The sequence below is a fragment of the Opisthocomus hoazin genome, chromosome 8 (genome assembly GCF_030867145.1).
Source record: "Opisthocomus hoazin isolate bOpiHoa1 chromosome 8, bOpiHoa1.hap1, whole genome shotgun sequence".
NCBI lineage: Eukaryota > Metazoa > Chordata > Aves > Opisthocomiformes > Opisthocomidae > Opisthocomus > Opisthocomus hoazin.
In genome coordinates, this window is record NC_134421.1 from 11,148,349 (window position 1) to 11,168,319 (window position 19,971).

The 19,971-nt window shown below is 35.4% G+C and overlaps 1 protein-coding gene across 1 annotated transcript in view; it reads right to left on the reverse strand.

The window, feature by feature from the left end:
* Positions 1–3,992: 3,992 nt before the first annotated feature.
* Positions 3,993–19,971, reverse strand: part of IGF1 (insulin like growth factor 1) — a 54,981-nt gene continuing 39,002 nt past the window's right edge. Inside the window, exons 3-4 of the mRNA XM_009944301.2 lie at positions 17,901–18,082; positions 3,993–12,482 (exon numbers count right to left, since the gene is read on the reverse strand). Of these exons, the coding sequence (XP_009942603.1) occupies positions 12,423–12,482; positions 17,901–18,082 (242 nt within the window). The 3' untranslated portion in view covers positions 3,993–12,422. The remainder of the gene's footprint in view (positions 12,483–17,900; positions 18,083–19,971) is intronic.

Sequence of the window (19,971 nt, forward strand, 5' to 3'; positions counted from 1 at the left end):
GTAGTGACAGGGTTAGCATGCTGCAAGTTCAGCTATGAAGTTGTCTAGATTTTTTGATTATAGACAGTATGGATGCTGAAATAGAAAGAGCAAAAAGTGAAATTAAGGATAGGAGGAAATGTTTTAATATCAACTGGCACTTTTGTTCTGGCTGGCGTAGCAGAGAACATACAGCATTTGAACAAAGTTAAAAAGCTGGGTAAAATGACTAAATGTTGTTTAGACAGAACAAGAACAGCAGGAAATGTGTCTGATAGTAAGTTACATTTGCAGAAAAGGCTAATTCAAGTGTTTTGTCTGAAGTCAATCGCTTATTTATTGATTACTAAAACAACAATGTGCTTAAAGCAGTACGGGATTGTGTTCAGCATGTTAAATTAATTACCAAGAAATTTGCAGAGTGATTTGGCTCTAAGAGCTAGGAATGAGTTATGTGTATGAAAAAATATTTGAAGCTAGGAAGTACCAACAATGATAACAATATACAGATGAAGATCTGCAGGAAAGGCGATGATATAAAGTACTTTTGGAAAAGCAAGGATTTGAAGAATGTGAAATGAAATAAACTATCTCCCTTGCGCAGTATGAATACAGATTTTGGTAGCAATTCTGCAGTCAAGTAGTTTCAATAAAATCCATATGAATCCAAACACAGCTAACAGACTGATACCTCTGTAATCTGAACTAGAATACAAATGATGGATGTGACAGACACGTAAACTACTTGAAAGAAATAAAGAAAATATATATCTGAAATACCAATGCATAGACCAAAACTCAACAAAAATTAGGAGCCTTTCTGTGGCTTGTTAGTGGTGTAAATAACTGATTTCCCTGCTCTATCTACTTATAAACCTAAAAGATCTTAAAGTGATTAGAGTTGTGTAGTGTGCTGTGTGCCCAGAACTTTTCCATCTCAAGAATTAAAATACCTCCCTCTTCTGTAAGCCATACTGGGTTCTGGAATCTGTCCTGTATAGTGTTGAAGTCTTCAAAGGTCTTGATCTCATCAGAAGGCTAAGGATATGTGTAATTGTGTACTATTGGGCACATCAAGAATTCTGGCATTTTTTTTTTTTTTTTTCAAATTGCAATCTAATTGCAGTATGTGTAGAGTCAATGAGAGATCAGATTTTGTTCCATTTTCAGCCGGATGGCTTTCAAAGCTTTATCTCTTACTTCTTAACAGCATGTCCAAATCAGTAGATATACCGGCTTTTTGCATTGGAAGGACTGGGCAGGCATTTGCTGCTTCTTCTGTTGCACTGGGTCACTATGTAGCAAGAATATGTGATATATGGAACAGAAAGAAAAAGTAAATAAAAAGAGTGAAATCATTACTTAGTGGAGAGAACACATGCTGAGAAGGTGTGTCCTGGAGGGCTTGGAGTCTGGTCCAAAGATAATGCATTTTAATTGCAATGGTTGTATTAAAAGTTAAGTCCAAGCACTCCCCAAACAAACAAAATCAACCCAGTGGTAATCTGGAAATACTGCTTTAATCTTTGTTTTATCTCAGTTTGACGAACACTTTTCTTCCTGTTCTGTTCAATTTCTCTCAGTGTTTTTGTTGTCAAAATACAGAGATGACAAATTACTTGTTGTCAGAATACCAGCAGAAAATCTGTGTACCACTGATACATAGTGCAACATGTGCAAACTGTTATGAGCGTTAATAGCTCTGTCACCCTCTCAGTTGCTAAAACATGCTTCTCAGAGGTAACTCATTTTTGCAGAGATGAAAAATTGGTTTACAATCATCACTAATCAACTTTATCTAAAAAGTATGTACAAGAGATATAATGAGTAAAAATATAAAGTCGTAAGCCAAAATTCAGGCAGTCATGTATGAATAAAGGTATTTTTAACCAAATGTTAAGCAGTATGAAAATACAGGACAAAACCAAATAGCTGAATGAAGTGTCCCAAGTAAAACAAAAAAATCAGTTTAGAACTTCACACACAATGTCAATTTTGCACTAATAAAATAAGAACTTCTTCCATAGCATTCTTAACAGCTGGTGTTGATAGTCCTAATTTTTGTTAAGCTTCCAGAAGTCCTGCTGGCCTTCAAGTAGCAATGGATTTCTAGATCGATTTTTCTCTATAGCTGAGATCCAAAACCAGTTCCAAGTTAGGTCAATAAATAAGAACATTTCCCAGTAAATTAATATCCAAGCTTGGTTAACCTGCAGCAACTCTTTGATAAAAAATTTCTTTAAATTATCTGTATCTGAGGAAGTGCAAAACTGAAAAAAGGAGCTGGCCATGAAATTTTTTAATTTTGCTGCACTGTTAGTAATTTTTAGGCGTTTTCTGAATCTCTGTGGAGTGTTCTGATTTTGATTGTGTTAGCATAGCTTACCATGCAGTTGTATTTATTAACAAGCACATGTTGTTCACATAAGATGGAATACTTGTGACAACGTATGCAATATGTAGGATTAAAAATTTTTTTAAATTTTGATTAATGAATGGATTTTAAAATGTTCCTTGGCCACATTGCCAAATGCACAAGTTGTTGTGGTCTTTGTTAACTGCATCTGATTGTCAGAAAGTAAAAATGAAAATACATTTATTACTGTTGGGTGATTATTTTTAAAATGAGATCTCCATAAATAGCTGAAGTATTACGATAAGACAGAGTGGGTTTAAAAATTATTGGCTGTGGATATTTAAATATAGAGATTTTTGTGTGAAGGATATTACTTTAGGGATTGTTCACTTAGTGTCTAGAATGGCTACTGTGCCAGCAGGATAAGAATACAAGAACTCAGAGTAAAGATAAGATGGAGAAACTGGTCCAGGAAACTGTTTTGCACTGTAGCCAAAATCAATATCTAGGGAAAAATGCTAGAACAAGGCAACACATAGTGAAACTTTCCTACCCTACATTCATTTATGATTTAGGGACTTCCTGGGCCTTTTTTGTGTCTGTTTACATTTGCAGTGATAAGGCTGTCCTCAGGCCTTCCAGAACCACGAGTTGACTAGTAGAGTGAAGAATTGCCCACAACAAAACAAGACAGAATTATGGAGCACTTAAGCCACACAGAGATCCACAAGTTCTTGGGACCACATGGGGTACGTATGAGGGTGATTAGGGAGCTATGCAGTATTGTGGTGAAGCTGCTGTCTATCATGTTAGAAAGGTTATGGCAACTGTGGGAGTTTAGTGACTGAAAAAAGGGAAACATTGCATCCATCTGAGGAGGCCAAGATCTATGGAGACATAAGCTGGCCTCAGTACCTGGAAAACTGTAGAAAAAAAATCTTCTCTAAGCTGTTTCCAAGCACATGAAGGACAAGATGGCAACTGGGAACGGTAAGCATAGATTTTTCAAGGCATAATCATGCCTGATCGACCCGATTGTCTTAATATCACCCATGAATTTTGTGTTCTTACCGCTCACCCTTTCTCTAGCTCATTTAGGAAAAGGTTGAACAGCAAGAGTGCTAGAATAGGTTGCAGCAGGATTTTACGTGTGGTGACCCTCCACTATCGACTGGCCATTTTTCCTGATTTGTCTTTTCCGCTTTTTAATCAGTGGTGTTCTCATATGCAGAACTTCCCTCCCATTCCATGACCATTTAGTGTTTTTAAGAACTTATGGTGGGGGATCTCATTTACAAGAATTTTGGAAATCAAGACCATCCTGATCTTTCTTGACTATATGCTTGTCCTTTCTTCTGAAGAACTCCCAACACATTTCTGAGGCTTAACATCACAATAACCATCTTCCTTTTCCTGCAAGATACCATATTTATCGTATAATATTTATTCACATTCCCACAGATTCTATTCTTAATAATAATTTAAGTGATAGAGATACAAGGCATGGTAGCTCCATAAATGTCACTTGGATATCTTTGGAAGAGTCAGTATACCTTAGTTACCAACTAGTTCTCGTTTAGCAAGGAACTTTTGAGTGAGTGGCTGTGTACCAAAGTTCAGATATCTTAATCTGTAGGTGAATACCGTTTGTTCCTGGTCATTCATTACTATCAATTTTATCTACAGGTTCCATAATTCCTTCTGCTGCTGCTTTATTTATCAAGGCTCTTGAGCCGCTAGTTCACTTTTCATGTCCTATCTTAGGAGTGCAGCCTGCTCATCCTGTTAAGGTATGTCCTGATTTTGGTATATTCTGAGAGTTGAAATGTGTATGCAAGGGGGAGAGAAAAGAAGAATGCAAATTACTGCAAATTCTATGTGGATGAGGAGTTTTCAACGCATTTTTTATTAACCATAATCCTTTATTAGACCTCACAGAGGTGTAAACTATACATACAAATACATTAGAAAGATACCCTCTTAACAGTAATGCTTCACATTTTGGACCTGATACCAAGAGGGTTGCAAACATTTCAGTACATTCTACAAACCAAAGGGTGCATTAGCCTTGATGTATACAGTGACAAAGCCCTTTACTGAAATCAAAGTAGATAAAAGTGAAAATCAGTCAACTACCTCTTCCAACCTTTACCTACCATAAATGCATATAAAAGCCTTTAAAAGCATGAATACGCTATTATTTATGGAGCGGTTTACTGTTCTAGACACCTCGTAGAGAGAAGGGAAGAGAATGGTCAAGACGGCATTACATGAACTGCAAGCTAGCAAAAATTATTGATCTTTTTTTATATGTGTACATATTAAGAGCTCCTTTTATTGATTTATTGGTTGTTACTAGAAAAGCTTATAAGTGCTAAATGGGGAGAATAGAGCAACAAAGACACTGTTGAGGTATTTGGGGAATTCTGCAACACAATGATGTTACATACACAGTATGAAATATTATTTGTCATCAAGTAGTGACATTGTATCATGAGTAAGCACAAGAAAATAAAAAAGAAGGAATAAATCCAGTTAGAACTTTAATAGAGACTCTAAATGTTTTTAGTCAAGGAACATTTAACACTTGTCACTGTTTGGTTATAATGACTTGAAATGTTAATAGTAGCATTATTCAGTAGTGAAATCAGAAATTCATGTATCCACATTCATGCTTGCATCACAGAAACCCCAGTTATAGTCAGGATACCAACTGAAGTCCAACAGTGAAGAAAGAGAGGACAGTTCATATTGCTATTGGAAAGAGTGTCCTCCTGAAAACCAAGTGCTATTGATCTCTTCATTTAGCACTTCTGAGTGGCTTTGCAGATAATTTGGGCAGAAAGCTCAGTATGATTTGATTATCAGCAGCAGCTGGTGCTGCTGTTTCTGCTTTAACTTTATTTCCTAAAATCCTGAGGCTTGATAAACATGTTTAGTATTCAACCCAAAGACTCCAAGGACTAAGGAACTATAGGAACTATAAAAGAGAACAAACACATTCTGATAAAAGCAAAGTGAAGTATCAGACTCCAGGTGAAGCTGTTCAGAACACTATGAAGCACCAGTATGCTTTCAGCGGAGCATTTTGACTCATGTTTGATGTGACTTAGTTTAATCAGGCAACTATTATCTTTATACACTTTTAAAAATTTTTTTTTATCTTGCACAGGATTTATATAGAATTCAGTCGAACCAATTCCTTAGAAATAGTAATAAATGAAAAGGTAAGATTTATATACTCTACCATGCAATGTAACTTGCATGTGCTTTATTATATTGAAACTTGCATCTAAGTGGAAATAATGGAGAGTTAAATTTTTTAATGCAGTATTTATATCAATTTGATTTGAAATCCTAATCTAAAAAAAAAAGATATAGAATTCATCCCTGTACACCAAATAAGGTCATTGTACCTCTTTCATTGGTAGCACTTTAGTCTATTGATCTTTACTTTATCTATGATCATGGCTAAAGTGGGTTTATTCATACTGTAAGCCAGGTTAATGCCAGTAAACCAGGAAGAGTGGAACATTCATTTGATTTTAAAATTTACAAAGTCAAATATTTCACTACAAAACATTAATTTAATTGAATCAGTTGTAAATATAGTTATCTGGTTAAACCTTTTTCTTTAACACGAGTACATGAAGCGTGATCCTATGTATTGAGAGAGAGTCCTTTTTGTTCTGTGGGTTTTTTGTTGTTGCTTTAGAGGAATGAGATGATACTAATGAACGTAAAATACAGTAAGATGGAATGTTGTTGATTTAGTTAAAAAATGGTTCATATGTTTAAAATGTGAAAAAACCACAAATCTCCCAACTATATTTGTGTTGTTTCTTAAGAACTTCAGTCAAGGGTGAATATGTAAATATTGTAGGTGGGTGTATGTATGTTAAGCATTTGCAGGAAAAACATTTAGCAGCAGAAGTATCATGTTGATGCTTTTTATGACTTTTGTGAGACAAGGTGGTAAAATAAAAACTTACTGAAGAATACAGAGGAATAAAAAATTATTATAAATAATTTGAGAGATAGGAATTTAGAGTACTAAGTCTTTCCAATTCTGAAATTGTTGAGGGTACTATAGGGAGGTATGAATTACTCTTACAAAAACCATCTAATTGATATTGTTCAATGACAGAAATTTTCATTCTTCTCTGTTTATATTACACATTATTCTTGAAGGGGTGCTTACACTTAAAAAATCTCACTTAACAAAAGTTATCTGGAGAAGAGGAAGTAAAAGAAAAATTTTAAATCAATGTTTTCATAGTAAGGCCCTCAGAGTTAGTATCTTGTATTTGTACTTAGATTTGCCTCATGACAGCAAAGTGTCTTATGATTTGAAAGTCAGGTAATTTTTTGAAGTGTGAAAAACAAAGGTAGGAACTAACTTGTGACACCCATATTATTCAATGTTCTTCTAAAATTAGATTCCAGTTGGATTATTGTATATAATCCATGAGAAATAATGTGTAAGAAACAAGAAATTCAAATTTTACTTGAGAGGAAAAAGAAAAACATAATGTACACATGCACACATGCACATACACACATTATAACATCATATATATACACATATACATAGTTATATCTATATATGTATATATCTATATATATGTACACACACCCTTTATGCATCTAGTATAATATTTCCTAATCTAAGCATCAGGGAGGTCCTTCTTGTTTTGATCTCTGCTAGACTGGTATCTCTATACTGTACTATATGTAATCAAGTTTCAGATATTCCCATAACACCCTTCATGTACAAAAATCAAAGAAGATTTATATATATTGGATACTGTGTGTTTGGACAGTTACAGTCCAGCAGAATTTTCCAATGATATAAGAAGCAAAATGTATAGTGTAAGATCAGAATGAAGAAAACCTTTGGGTTAATAACTTCTTTTCCTTCTTTCAAGACAACTTTAATCTAGTTGCTTTACTTAATGTTACTTCCACACATGAATTGGATAGTTAATAATCTCATCAAGGCAAATTCTTTATTTTTTTGTGGGTTGTACCCAAGAGGAAAAAATCTTAATCACCTGAAAGCCTCATCTTCTTCTCCTTACCCCTGCCCCCCAAATCAAAACACAGTGAATCAAACCAAAACACCCCCCCCCCCAAACAAACAGACAAACAATAAAATTATGTTGCAATAGTGTTTTAACTAGGTTTGCTGGGGGGATGGGGAGGGAGGACTGAATGTTGGTTTTGAACAGAAGTTTGGCATTTGGAAGACTTGTTTGCACTGAACAGTATCCTTAAAAGAGGGACTAGTATAGGGTGAGTCCCCAAATAAATTATTACTATTCCTTTTCAGACTAAAAATAAAACATTTTAAATATATTGATTATACCTTCATCAGAACAGAAATATTCTATCTAACCTATAGGTTCCAAGAATCTCTATTGGGGCTTAATTTACCATCATTTCAAAACAAAACAATGAAAAGTGAAATTTTGCACATTAGGATATTCATAGTGACCACATAAAGTTAAAAAAAAATTCACAGACTGTTAGCCATATATTTCAACTTTTTCTCACAACTTGAACCTGGTGAGAATTAAAAATAGCCTCAGTTTCATGTAAGGAATACTTATTTTTTCATTCCTTGTTAAAATCAGATGCTTTTCTTTGTGTTTTTTTTTAAAGAACATTGACTTTTGGATGGCATGCCATGAGTCCGAAGGTAATCAGACAAAAAAAAAAAATGTGTGCTCAATGAAAATCTTGATCATATCATGCCACTGACTTTAAGCCAAAATCTACACTGATTCAGACTAGAGTGTGGCTTAATCTTTGGAATGATACAGGATGTGCATTAATCTGAACAGGCTTTCAGTCATACCCATACTTCCCTGACTTTAAATGCTTTTCTTCATCTGTATTTCTGACTTTGAGTAAAGATTCAGAATTGCATTTCAAGTTTATAATTTTTGTGGCATTTTGATTCTTATTCCTGCCCCATCTCCATTGGTTTAAGATTTCTTTACCACTGTTGAGTGACAAAAAGTTGAAAAATTATGGCTAGTTGTGTTTCTATTTTAATAACCATACCTATATAATTGTCATTTTCATACATTAAAAAAATATTTATGCTTTCTTTTATATTTTAGTCAAGTACTTTCTTAAACAAAACAATAGCACCACTTTGGCATTGTTGGCCAAATCAGTAACAGGTAAAGCAAATATGCACACACTTTTCTGAACTTCTCTTTTCACGCACTTCCTTGTTAAAATGGAGAGCTAAGAAGACATAGTGCTTGGCCTAGAGTCTTCATTAATCAACTTTAACCGTTGATACTAAGTCAACAACCAGCTCGTGCGACAACTGAACATTGCTACCGGTTGTGTATGGATTTCACTTCTGTATAGAAAGCCTACCAATAATTTACCCTTTAATCTTAAAAAAGGAATGGACACTGTACTCTGTCTTGGGCAAAAGGTGCCTACTTTAATGTATCTACAGGGACTAAATGCAGTATCCCATTATTTGATTTTCTTTTCTCTCTTTTCTGAATGGTACAAATGAGCCTCGTAGAAGTCTTTCACACAAATGTAAGTGTAGGTTTGTAAGTGCATTTTGAGCAGAACATAAAATTTACTCATTTTCCATTTAAACTCTTAATGATTAATATTGTTACTATGGAGATGAGGCTCAAATTTTGCTACCTTGATGAAAGAGATATAACTTCAGTGGGTTTACATATGCAGTTCTTTTTGAACTAAAAGAAAATAATGAGGCTTAATTCACTTTTTTAATTCTGCACTTCAATGACATTCTGTGTAATAATTGGAGTTTTGTGTCTATTGTGGAATGCAAAAATTTGTGACTTCTGTCATGTGATTTACATGATATGGGAGGATGGGGAGTGGGATTTTCTTTACTATTTAAGTGATTTATGAGAATCAATGGCATCCAGTGGGAGCCCTGTTCCTAAATATCTGGAGTGCTTTTGAAAATCCAGCTGAACCCTTCATGTTCTCTAATTAGAACTTTCTCAAGTCAGACTACTTTATACTTTTGGGAGGGAGATGTTTTGGCTCATGCTTCAACTTCTGTAAGTAGCGGATTTATTGAGATTATTAAGCTAATGCAGCCCTTTATCTTTCACACTGACTGGTATATCATATGCTCCCTGCCATATGACTGGAGATTTCTTATACAAGTATGCGTTTCCCGTCCATGCATTTCTCACCTCTGCGGTGGTGGAGCTACTCTCCATTTTGTGATATCATTTATTCTGTAGTAAGGCAAGGTGTTGCCTTTGAAGCTTGTAGCTATTCATTATTTATCATAGTTTCTTTCAAGAATTGTTCTGATTTGTTTAGACAGTTGTCAAGTTCTGATGTTAGATATTGCTGTCTATAAGTGACATTTTCTAATTATGATTTCTCAACAGGAGAATTATGGTGGCATGAATGTGAGTGCATGAATCCAAAGTTAAGACCAAAACTTGATTAAATTTACAGGAATTACGTAGCACAATGAGGTATGGTTATTCATTTATGTTAACAGTGCATCAGTAAAATGTTATCTACAAAGAAACTTGCCACCACGGAGATCTGAAAATTGTTTTTTGTGTGCACACCTTTCCTCCCTCCTCCCCTTAGAACTTCAGAGGGGGTAGGGGACAGAAAGAGTCATGGGACATGAAATGGAAATATGCATTATATCTGCGACATCAAAATAATGGCTTATTCTTAGAATGCATTTCAGAATTCTTAACAGCCATTGAAGTAAAAATACTTCCCTCTCCATCCCCTTCACCAAAAAATAGCCTGTAAGAGCTGTGATAGATACCAGAATTGCTGATTATTGAATTGGTGGTAAACAGGTTCGTTTCCCTTCTGTTTCTCTATACTTTCTTCCTTTTTCAACATAGCTATCTCAGTCGGTGACAGCTGTGACATGTTCTTTTTATTCATTTACTGTTCTGTTTTTACATTGCAATGGCAGCCTATTGTGCATATAAACATGGATCTCACAGAAATGGAAGGGTTTAAAGAACTGCCAAGGAATACATTGCACTTTCCTTGGAAAAATTACGAAACCTCAATCTTTTGTGGGAAGAGAAAAGGAACTATAATAATTTGTTAGACTTTTAAGGCCTACCTTTCCTGTCTGTTTCACAAGAAACTATTGTGGAGCTGTACAATATGCAGTCTGCAGAAATTTTCTCTTGAGTTTTAATCAGTAGTTCAGTCATCTACTGATGGATGTAGCAGAAAGTAAGGCAGATTTGAACCTTTAAAAAGAGATACTTCTTTTATCTAATCTGACATCTCCCTAATTGCTCCCTTCATACACTATTCTCCCTGCCCTCTCTGGGAATGACCAAAGGATACTTCATCCCTTATCTGAGCTTACCGTATGCAGGGTGATGGGGAGAAATCGAGTGGAACCACGTTGAAGTTCTGGACAAGATGGAATAGTGCATTCTCCCCTGTCTTCTCTTCCCTTCTCTCACAGAGAAGTTTATTGCTGACCTTGGGACACTGTTGGCTACCTATCTCCCATTGCTGCATGGCCGATCTAGCAGTGAGTTAATTTACAAAAGCGGAGCGTAGGACGCAATGTTATTCAAGGTAGAATCAGTGCAGTATCTATTAAGGTTCCATGGCAGAGATTATCCAGAAATTTGTCTCCCACAAGAGTGCATGAAAAGCCATTGTAAGCAGCAGTTTGAAGGACGTTATGGTTCATCTCTTCTTGAAGACTCATTCTACATTGTAATTTAGTGATTAGATTAGCTTTTCTGATTTACAGAGAGATGCAGCAGCCTAATTAACAGTCAATTTAGTCACATTTGATTGTAGGAAGAATTAAGATGGCGAGAATTTCAGTAACCCTCTGTTACATTTGAATAGAGTGCTGATGTTTCAGAAAGATTTAGGCCATGATGGGCTACCCTTTGAAGTCATTTGAGGGCTGTTTTTCAAATGGTCTTCTCCGGGCCTAGGCATCTATGAATTTGTGTTCCACATTACTGTAAGTGAAAACACCACCATTCAAACATCTAAAAGGAAACAAGTATCTGAATTTTCTTTTCAAGATGGGAAAGTTATTTCTGTGGTGGAATCTGAAGCCATTTTAGTTCATTTAAACTGAATATTTTAAAAACTATTTTGTTATTTAATCTTTGGCTTGATCTTTTCGTATTTGCTTTTACCTGTTACTGTTTTGGCCAGACCCTTTCATGTAACAAACTATAAAATAGCACCGTTGCACTATAAAACAGAGATTTGTACATACTGTTTGATATATGTGTATTATTGATATGCTAAATTTTAAATACTGCATTATATGGAGGAAGAAAGAAGTTACCTATAGTGTTGCAAAATAATTACCTGGAAGAATCATTAATGGTTTGAGAGCCTGTGTATGCTTTAACTGCTTTTAAAAATCTTTTACCTCACAAAATGCAATAAACTGCATCTTTGCAAGAGAAGAAAAAAAAAACCTGTCTTAAAACAAACGCATCTATAACCCATATTCTGTCAAAATGCCACAGATGGAATTAATGGATGTTTAAAACTGTATATGTCACCTTACTGCTGCTGTTACTGGGAATGTCAAACTGTGCAAATATGAAGACGACAAACAATGTTATCACACACTGTAAAACAAACAGCCTGTTGCTTGTATAGAAGTGCAAATAAAAAAACCCCACCACTTAGACAAGGCTGATGAATGACTCCAGCAGCCAGTGTTCATAGGTTAATTTAGTGCAATTGGATCCATCAAAGGCCCGTAAATTTGTAGGCTTTTGAGGGGCACAGGACTTTAAGAGATTTTGTGCAGGACAGTTACAACAGGTTAACAAACAGTAATACATCAACCACAGAATTTTTTAGTTCTGGGCTGGTTAAAATGTTCTGTTCTCTAAAGACTTAATATTGGAATGTTTAGTTGCATGTTGTTCACTGGGAGAATGCCCATTGGTTGAGATAGCATCAAGCTTATTAAACCATAGGGTTTTTTAAGTCTTCCGATGTTTAACAAATAATTTATTTACAGCAAAGTATCCTGCAGATGGCACATTCATTCTTCATTCTTGTGGATGGCATGTTCTTACATTCTGTAGTTTCTGTTTCCCGTGTTCCCTCTACTTGTATTCTTCAAATGCACTTCCTGAAGGTGTAGAAAAAAAAAAAATTATTCCAGATAAATTTTAATACACTGTATGACCACAAAACTCATATTAGTGGGAAAACAGTTATCCTGAATGCTGGAATTGTTACAGCTCTTCTGCCAGTTCACAGGCAACTTAACCATACAAAACTTCTATACACTAAATTTCTTGTTCTCCTAGGCATAAACATGCTGATTACTGCTGTAGTTGATCTTGGCAGAAGAAACATCTGTATACTGGAACCTGGATGGTCTTATGCACACAGTGGGTACCAGAGATTTCCTTTCTTTCAGAACAACGATATTTGCAAAAGCAGGATGTAGAGGGGCCAGGTAACTTCAGAGTTATAACTGCAGGATTTATGGAGCCTCCAGGGCTTTGGTACCCAGTGGTCAGAGGTTTTCAGAATCGCTGAGTGGGGCTCTGTTACCTACATTTTGCATAAATGTCATATTAGGTGTGCAAGATTTTTGTTGGATAAGGCCTTTAGGAGGATAAAATGTGTGGGTTCACTGCAAGAACTGCAGCCAAATAATTTGTATTTTCAAAAAGAGATGGAGTGATGTGCCAGGCAAATCAAGAGAACTTTGCAATGAATAATGCCCTCAGCTCACTGTCTTTCCATGCACCAGCAAGATTCCAGCAGCAGTGGTGGGTGTGGCATACATCTTTCAGTTCAGTTTGATTTCCTTATTTGCCACGCTGGTAAATATTATCTGGGCCCAAATCTTTGCACATTCTGTACCAGACTAGAGGCAGAATTGTTAAGTGACCCTCCGTATATCTAATCCTCATCAGAAGTAAAATTCTTAGTTAACTGAAATCATGTCTGTTGTCTTAAGAAAAGCCAAAAGTAAAAAATCTCCCTGAGAAAGGTGAGGCATGTATATGCAGCTCTTCCACTGCATTATCTGCTATTTAAGCCCTATAAAAGAGGTTATATTCTTTAAAATTTAAAAAGTAATTAAATTTTTGCCTGCTTTTCTGATGGACAGAAAGAAAATGGAAGCTGATTTGGTGCATTACAGTAGTTCTGTGGTGTTTTTTAATGATTTCCTATATAAAATATTATTCTATATATAACTTTAATTTGCCTCTAGTATCTACTAAACGTAAAATAAATCAGAAACTGGCAAAGGTTCACAAAACTTGAGCTCACATAGAGCTTATTCATTTTCATTGGTTTGGACTGTTTTCTGATGGATATGAGTTGAATTATGTTCAAAATATAAAAAAAACTGAACCCAAGCAGTATTAGTAATTGTTAAACTAATTATACCACTAACAAGAAAGTGTATTGAGCAAAACTAAGATTTATCATCTCTGACAAGCCAAATTTGTTAATAGCAAAATATTCATAATGAAGAAATGTCTTTGTTAGGAATCTGCCATTCTAGATGTTCTTAGTCCAAAATGCAATACTAAAAGAGGAAAAAAGATTAATCATCTAATCACTATTTCCAGATTTTGCTAATATAGCTGTAGAGTAACTTCCTTAGCGTGGATCAAATACAGAAACAGAAATGTCAACAGAGTTCCACTTATCCACAGATTACAATATTTTTTGCTGTTTCATTGCCTGTTTCTCTTCCAGCTTTTCCGAAACTACTTTTTCTGTCTTTAGTTTTCCCTAAGTTGTACCTTAGTTTTCACCCTGAAGTACTCATTCTGGAGAAACCCTTCAATTTTCACTGATTTTCAGTCAGATCATCATTGCAGCACTTCACAGGAGTCTGCCACTGCTAAGGATCCTGCCGTATGCTACAAATGTTTGTATTGGTAACAATGAGCTAAGAAAACAGGAATTCCCTGACTCATCTGCCCTGTTTTTTAACTCATGGCAACAAAGAAAAATATCCTTCTCAATGCTTCGTCTAGATGCTCCTCTTTGAAGAGAGTTTACTAGCACACAGGAAAAGTTATATGTTCCATTTTATTTGCAGAAATTCATACATTCTTAAAGGCTACACAGTCGTGATCTGTAAAACAGACAGTGAGAGCCTTATTATGAAACAACAGCCATTTTGGATTGCAGTGCATTTCAAAGTATACGTAAGTAGAAAATTATATATTTTCCAAATGAAAACATAAATTCTCTCTGTTACTGTTGCAGTCTCACTTCAAAATGGCTTTATCATCCAAATAAAGCAAAGATTAAGACATAGCAGGGTTACAGTTATAACTCTTAATATTGACATGTAGATGGAAAAAGAGCTGTCATAATACATCGGCTAGCTTGGAAATCAAGGGAAGATGGCAGGTTACTTTTAGAACAATTTCTCCTCTTGAATTAGCATTTTGATGAGTAACTACAAAGTAGTGGCACTGGTGATGGCAGCAGTAATATGCATACTACAAAATGCTTTGACCCACATAATGCATTTTTTAAGTATGAGATGTTGAGACCATTGGAAAAAAGGAGATGTGAATGCCTGAATCAGATTCTCAGACCTGCATTTGCACTGGTATAGAAAAGCTTACCTTATTTCTCAAGTCTTTGAAAAAAGGTAAATAGAAATAAAATTGTTATCTGTGATGCTATCAGATACCCTGAGCTGATATTCAGACCCAGAAAAAGACAATAAACATTTTATAATGATGGATGCAAAATGTCAACTTCAGATTTGTGCGTGTAGTGTAGCAACATTTGTTTGTAATGAAATGACTAAAGCTCAGCACTAACGTAACCTATAAACAGAACAACAGCCCTGCTCCATTGAAGTAAGTTATTCTACCAAACTGTGCTCCAGGAACTGGGAAAGTAGACCACTTAAAAAAACACTTAAACCAAAACCCAAATGCTGGGTTTGTCTATTGAAAAGGTTATGAGGAGATGCCAAAAAAAAAACTAGAAGTGTGAAAGGCATAAGAAACTGACTGTGTATGAAATCTGAGAGTAACTGTACAACATCTTATATATTCCACTTAATCCTCCCTTAAATCTTGAATCTAAATAAGAAAATATTAGGGGTCATATACGTTATTTTGCATGCATATATTCACTTTAAAAGTATATGTATCTTATGTATAACTTAAAAGAAAAATATTCTAAAGTAGAAAAAAAATTGCTCAACTGAAAAATGACTTCAGTATAATTATTTTTTTAATCAAAATCAGTGACATATCAACACTATGAATTAGCTAAATGCTTTCAAATTGGCGTAGCCTATCCAAAGAAGAAAGTATGAACATAGCATTGTCTTTCTTAATGGACACATGTACAGCTATCTGCAAAAAGAAAAAAGAAATAAAAAATAATTACGTAAGAAAATGTACCAGAGCTTTTTCACATAGAGTTTTTCTTAATGAATTCTGTTTCCCTTCTCTTCCCTACGCTGTATTTTCCTTTTATCTGTCATAAATCTGAGTAATAGTTTCTTCTACACCTTCTATATTTTTGTTTCCTTAATCTAATTTTATCCATCCACAGATATTAATGAAAATTTCAGTTTATTCTTCCCATCAGATTTGTGTTATTTTACCACACGTTTGCATCAAGAAGCATTTATGATTTTTGTACTTCTGTTCACCTCTCTTCTCCTTTTCCCATAAATTTTCTTTGAAGGTGTTGTTTTCTTTAACATTAATTTTTCTTTAATTTTATTTTCTCTCCTCTTTTTACCAAAGTTCTGTCTTTTCTGTGTGATGCACCACGGTTTGTTCAGTTCTTCATTGTTTCTCGTCTTCTCAGCCTCTTTGATCTTATTCCCTCCCCTTTCTTTTACTCTGCTCCTCGTTGTCTTTTTACTGCCCTTTTCACCTCTTGATTCTTTTTTGCTTTTAATTTCCTGGATGATTTCTTCTGCAGCTGCGTTCTTTCAATTATTATGTACTCCCGCTAATTTTTTCTTCTTTCAGTACCCCCTTTTGAATGCTACCTCCCCTGCTGCTGCAGGAAGATGCAAGATGCCTTTCTTCTGTTCCTTTCTGTGTGTAAGAGAAGTGTTTTCCTTCCTATCTTTTGAAATGGGAAGAGGACAGCTGCCTAAAGACTGACATCATTCCTTAGCCCTCCAAGGAAAGACATGTGGAGATCCATCAGAGAGCTGGCAGGTTTCTTGTCTCCTTTCACCTGAAGTTACAGAATGTTTTACCCATCACCTTGGCAACGAGTATAGGAAGGAGCACACAGGTTACTGGCCAAGCCTGTTTTCTTCTTTTCTTGCAAGCCTTAAATATATGTGTGCCCAGACAGGAATAAACCACAGGGTGTTCTTGTCTATAGCTGAGCTCTTCCTGAAGAAGTCTTCGCTTGTTGTCGTGTGTGCCCTTTGAGATGTTCATGGCTAAGGTGATTCTTCCTAGGAAGAGTCACAGAGCCATTACTCTAAAGGCTGAAAACTCTTGAGGAAGGGGTGAAAGGATTCCATTTGATGGATCGACTTACGGAAAAGAAATGGATGCTAGAACCATTACAATTGTTCTTTTCATAAAAATGATATTAGGGAAATTAGTATATAGTGCTGGTTTCCTGACTTGCCATTGAATCCCAGGTTTTTGTGCAGTTCCATTTCTTGTAAGAAAAAATTTTCAGATAACTGAAGGAGTGGGGCCAACATATGTGTAGGACATACAGCGTCAACAGCAATAAAATATATCATTAGAGGCTTACAGCAGATGACAGATAACATGTAAAACAGATGTTCAGAACTCAAACAGGAAAGACAGTAGGGCATGAGCTTAATGATAGCCTCGTCTAAGATGGGTTTTCCAAACTATAGGCTCTGTTGAGGAAGATGAGATTTAGCTACAAATATATACAGTATACCTAGTATGACAGAAGCAAAAATCTGGATACTCTGAACTCCATAACTGTACCAATAATACCAGTGAATATTTGAAGTGCTTGGAGAATATAAATCTCAAATACTAAACAGTTAAAATGAAGTATGTAGTGATTGCAGTGACTATCCAATTAATTTAGTTCTGATAAATAAATTTTTAAAAAGCCAAAACAGTGAGGAAAGAAAAAAATAATTTGTTCATTTACATGTAAAATGAATAGCAGAAGAGCTGTGTTTTCCCTCTTGAACACTCTACCTCTTCCTGACAAGGAAGAATGAGTGAGGAAGTCCTGGATAGATCAGTTGTTAAACACTTAGTGTTTGGTTTCTCTTTTGAAAGAAGTCTTAGGTTCAGTTTGTGATTGGATGATGTCACAGTAGCAGGATAAAACCTCTCAACTACTAGCTTAGCAATCCACATTTTATTCAGTGTTCTAAGACATGAGATAGAACACACCATCTGCTACTTACTTCCTACCATGGACACTTATTTTCCAAAACCCCACTAAGTCTCAGTGTCCCTAGTAGGCAGATCACATCACTTGATTGCTATGTTACCAGCTTTGACAGAATTTTCCTTCCCTAAAATACATTGGGCTTTCTGGCCCTCCCTCCCCCCCCAACCTGGCCTACCTTTTGTGCTTTTGGCATATCAGTGTGGCGCTGAGCACGTACAGAACGCGCAGACTTAGGTGGCTTTATTGGAGCACAATACATCTCCAGCCTCCTCAGGTCACAACTCTGGAAGCAGCATTCATCCACTATTCCCTTGTGGTGTAAGCGTCTACTGCTGGATCCATACCCTGTAGGCTTACCTATTCAAAACACAAATGGAAAGGTTTTATGTTAGAAAGAAAATACAAAGATCTCAGCAGAAATCACACTAAGTTGTATTATTTTAACTGAATCACCAATGGTAGGTGTAGACGCTGCCTGTGTGTATCTGTTCTAAGACCCTGTTCTCAGATACAGCTTCGAAAGATATTCCTGGAAATGGCCATCTTTGATCTCTGTCTGTGGGTGGTTGCTATTTAAGCATTTGAGCAAAATTGTATCTTCAAGAAAATCTTTTAATAATACTTTCCTAAGAACTGTCTTGACATTGGAAATTGAGAGGGAGGAAGCTGAAATCTGACATTTAGAAGCCTTGCAAAGGAAATTTGCCCTTTAGCTTTTGGATGAAAACTGATTGTTGAGCTGACTGAGGTAGCTGGTGTTTAAAGATCATACATCATGCCTGTGTTGTAGGCTAGTATTTTCTAATGAAAAAGGCTACGCTGAGCCACAATGTGAAGTCATTGTGTCTTCCAGAAGGGAAATAAATACTGTATACCACTGCACAGGCCGCAAATCTGCAAGCTTAAAAACTGGTGGGAAGCATGAAATAAGGTAGTAAATTTATCAGTGAAATGCAACAAAAATAGGAAGATGGCTGATAGAACAGATAAAAGTAGAAGATCTTATATTCTATAGCTTTGCACAAGATAGGATATGGGACTGATGCAATGTGGTCTTTCATGTGTTTTCTGTTTGCACTGGCCATCTGTAGAAACTACTTGATTGGTAAATGCGTTGCATTTTTCACTCAGCTCCAGTAAAGGGTGACATTTTCATTCATAGAACTCTTACACTCTTTTTTTTTTTTTTTTTATTTCACCCAATGATTTATGCTTTCTTTAATAACTGTTGATTTCTCTGCTATACTGTGCAAAGAAAACAGACCCATTATTTCCTGGACTTGTTTGTATGCAACACAGTTGGATGTGTAGTCACCCTGTTATGACTAACTAGAAATGAAGGAGCATTAAAAGCACACAAAAAAGTAGTTGCTTGCTTACTAATCTATTTTAAAATTCTGGTAGAATTTGGTTTCAGACAGTAAAATTCTGAAAAGATTAAATGTTTTGTTCTGGAATTTTCAACATTAAATGTTTCCATTTACAGAATGATCCACATTGGTAAAGAACCCAAAAACATGGAAAAAAGAAAAAAAATTTGCACCGAGAGCCAAAAAATGAAGTAACTCAATTCAGTCAGCTCTACCAGTTTTTTTTTCTTGCTTTTTTCTTCCCCCTTCAGTTTTATCACTGAGACCAAAAATCTGTTGTTCACAGAGTTTGACAGGAGTTTACGTTTTAAAAAAATTACTCAAGCTAGGTAAAGGATAAGGGCATTGAAGAAGATGAAAAATCAGTTTCTCTTTGGGAAATTATTGCCTCCAATGCTTTCACAGCAAATTCTAGGTTAATATCCATATATTTGTCCTGCAGTTGTCAATTTGAAGACAACGCTGCATTTTGCAATTCTCTGTGATTAAAACATATGTCCACTGATGAAGAACCCTTGAGGCCGTGTTGCATCCGTAAATGAGAAGACCTCTAGTGGTAAAGTATGTCTAATATTTTAGCCAGCAATACAGTCAGCTAAGAACTAACTATCCCTATGAGCTTTGTAAACCCAGATAATAGGTTTTTAAATGTCTTTTCTTCCAGGGACTATAAATTAAACAAAAAGAAAAACATACTTACTTAGTATATTGCAATCCACTGAGGGCCTCTATACTGTACATTGCCTGCTAAATTATTTGTTTCATAAGACTAAACAGAACAGCAAGCCAGGAGTAGATTACAGTAATATTTTGATTTTTCTGTGTGTGTGTTTTGTTTTATGTGTATCACTGAAAAGTATTATAAATATTAAGACA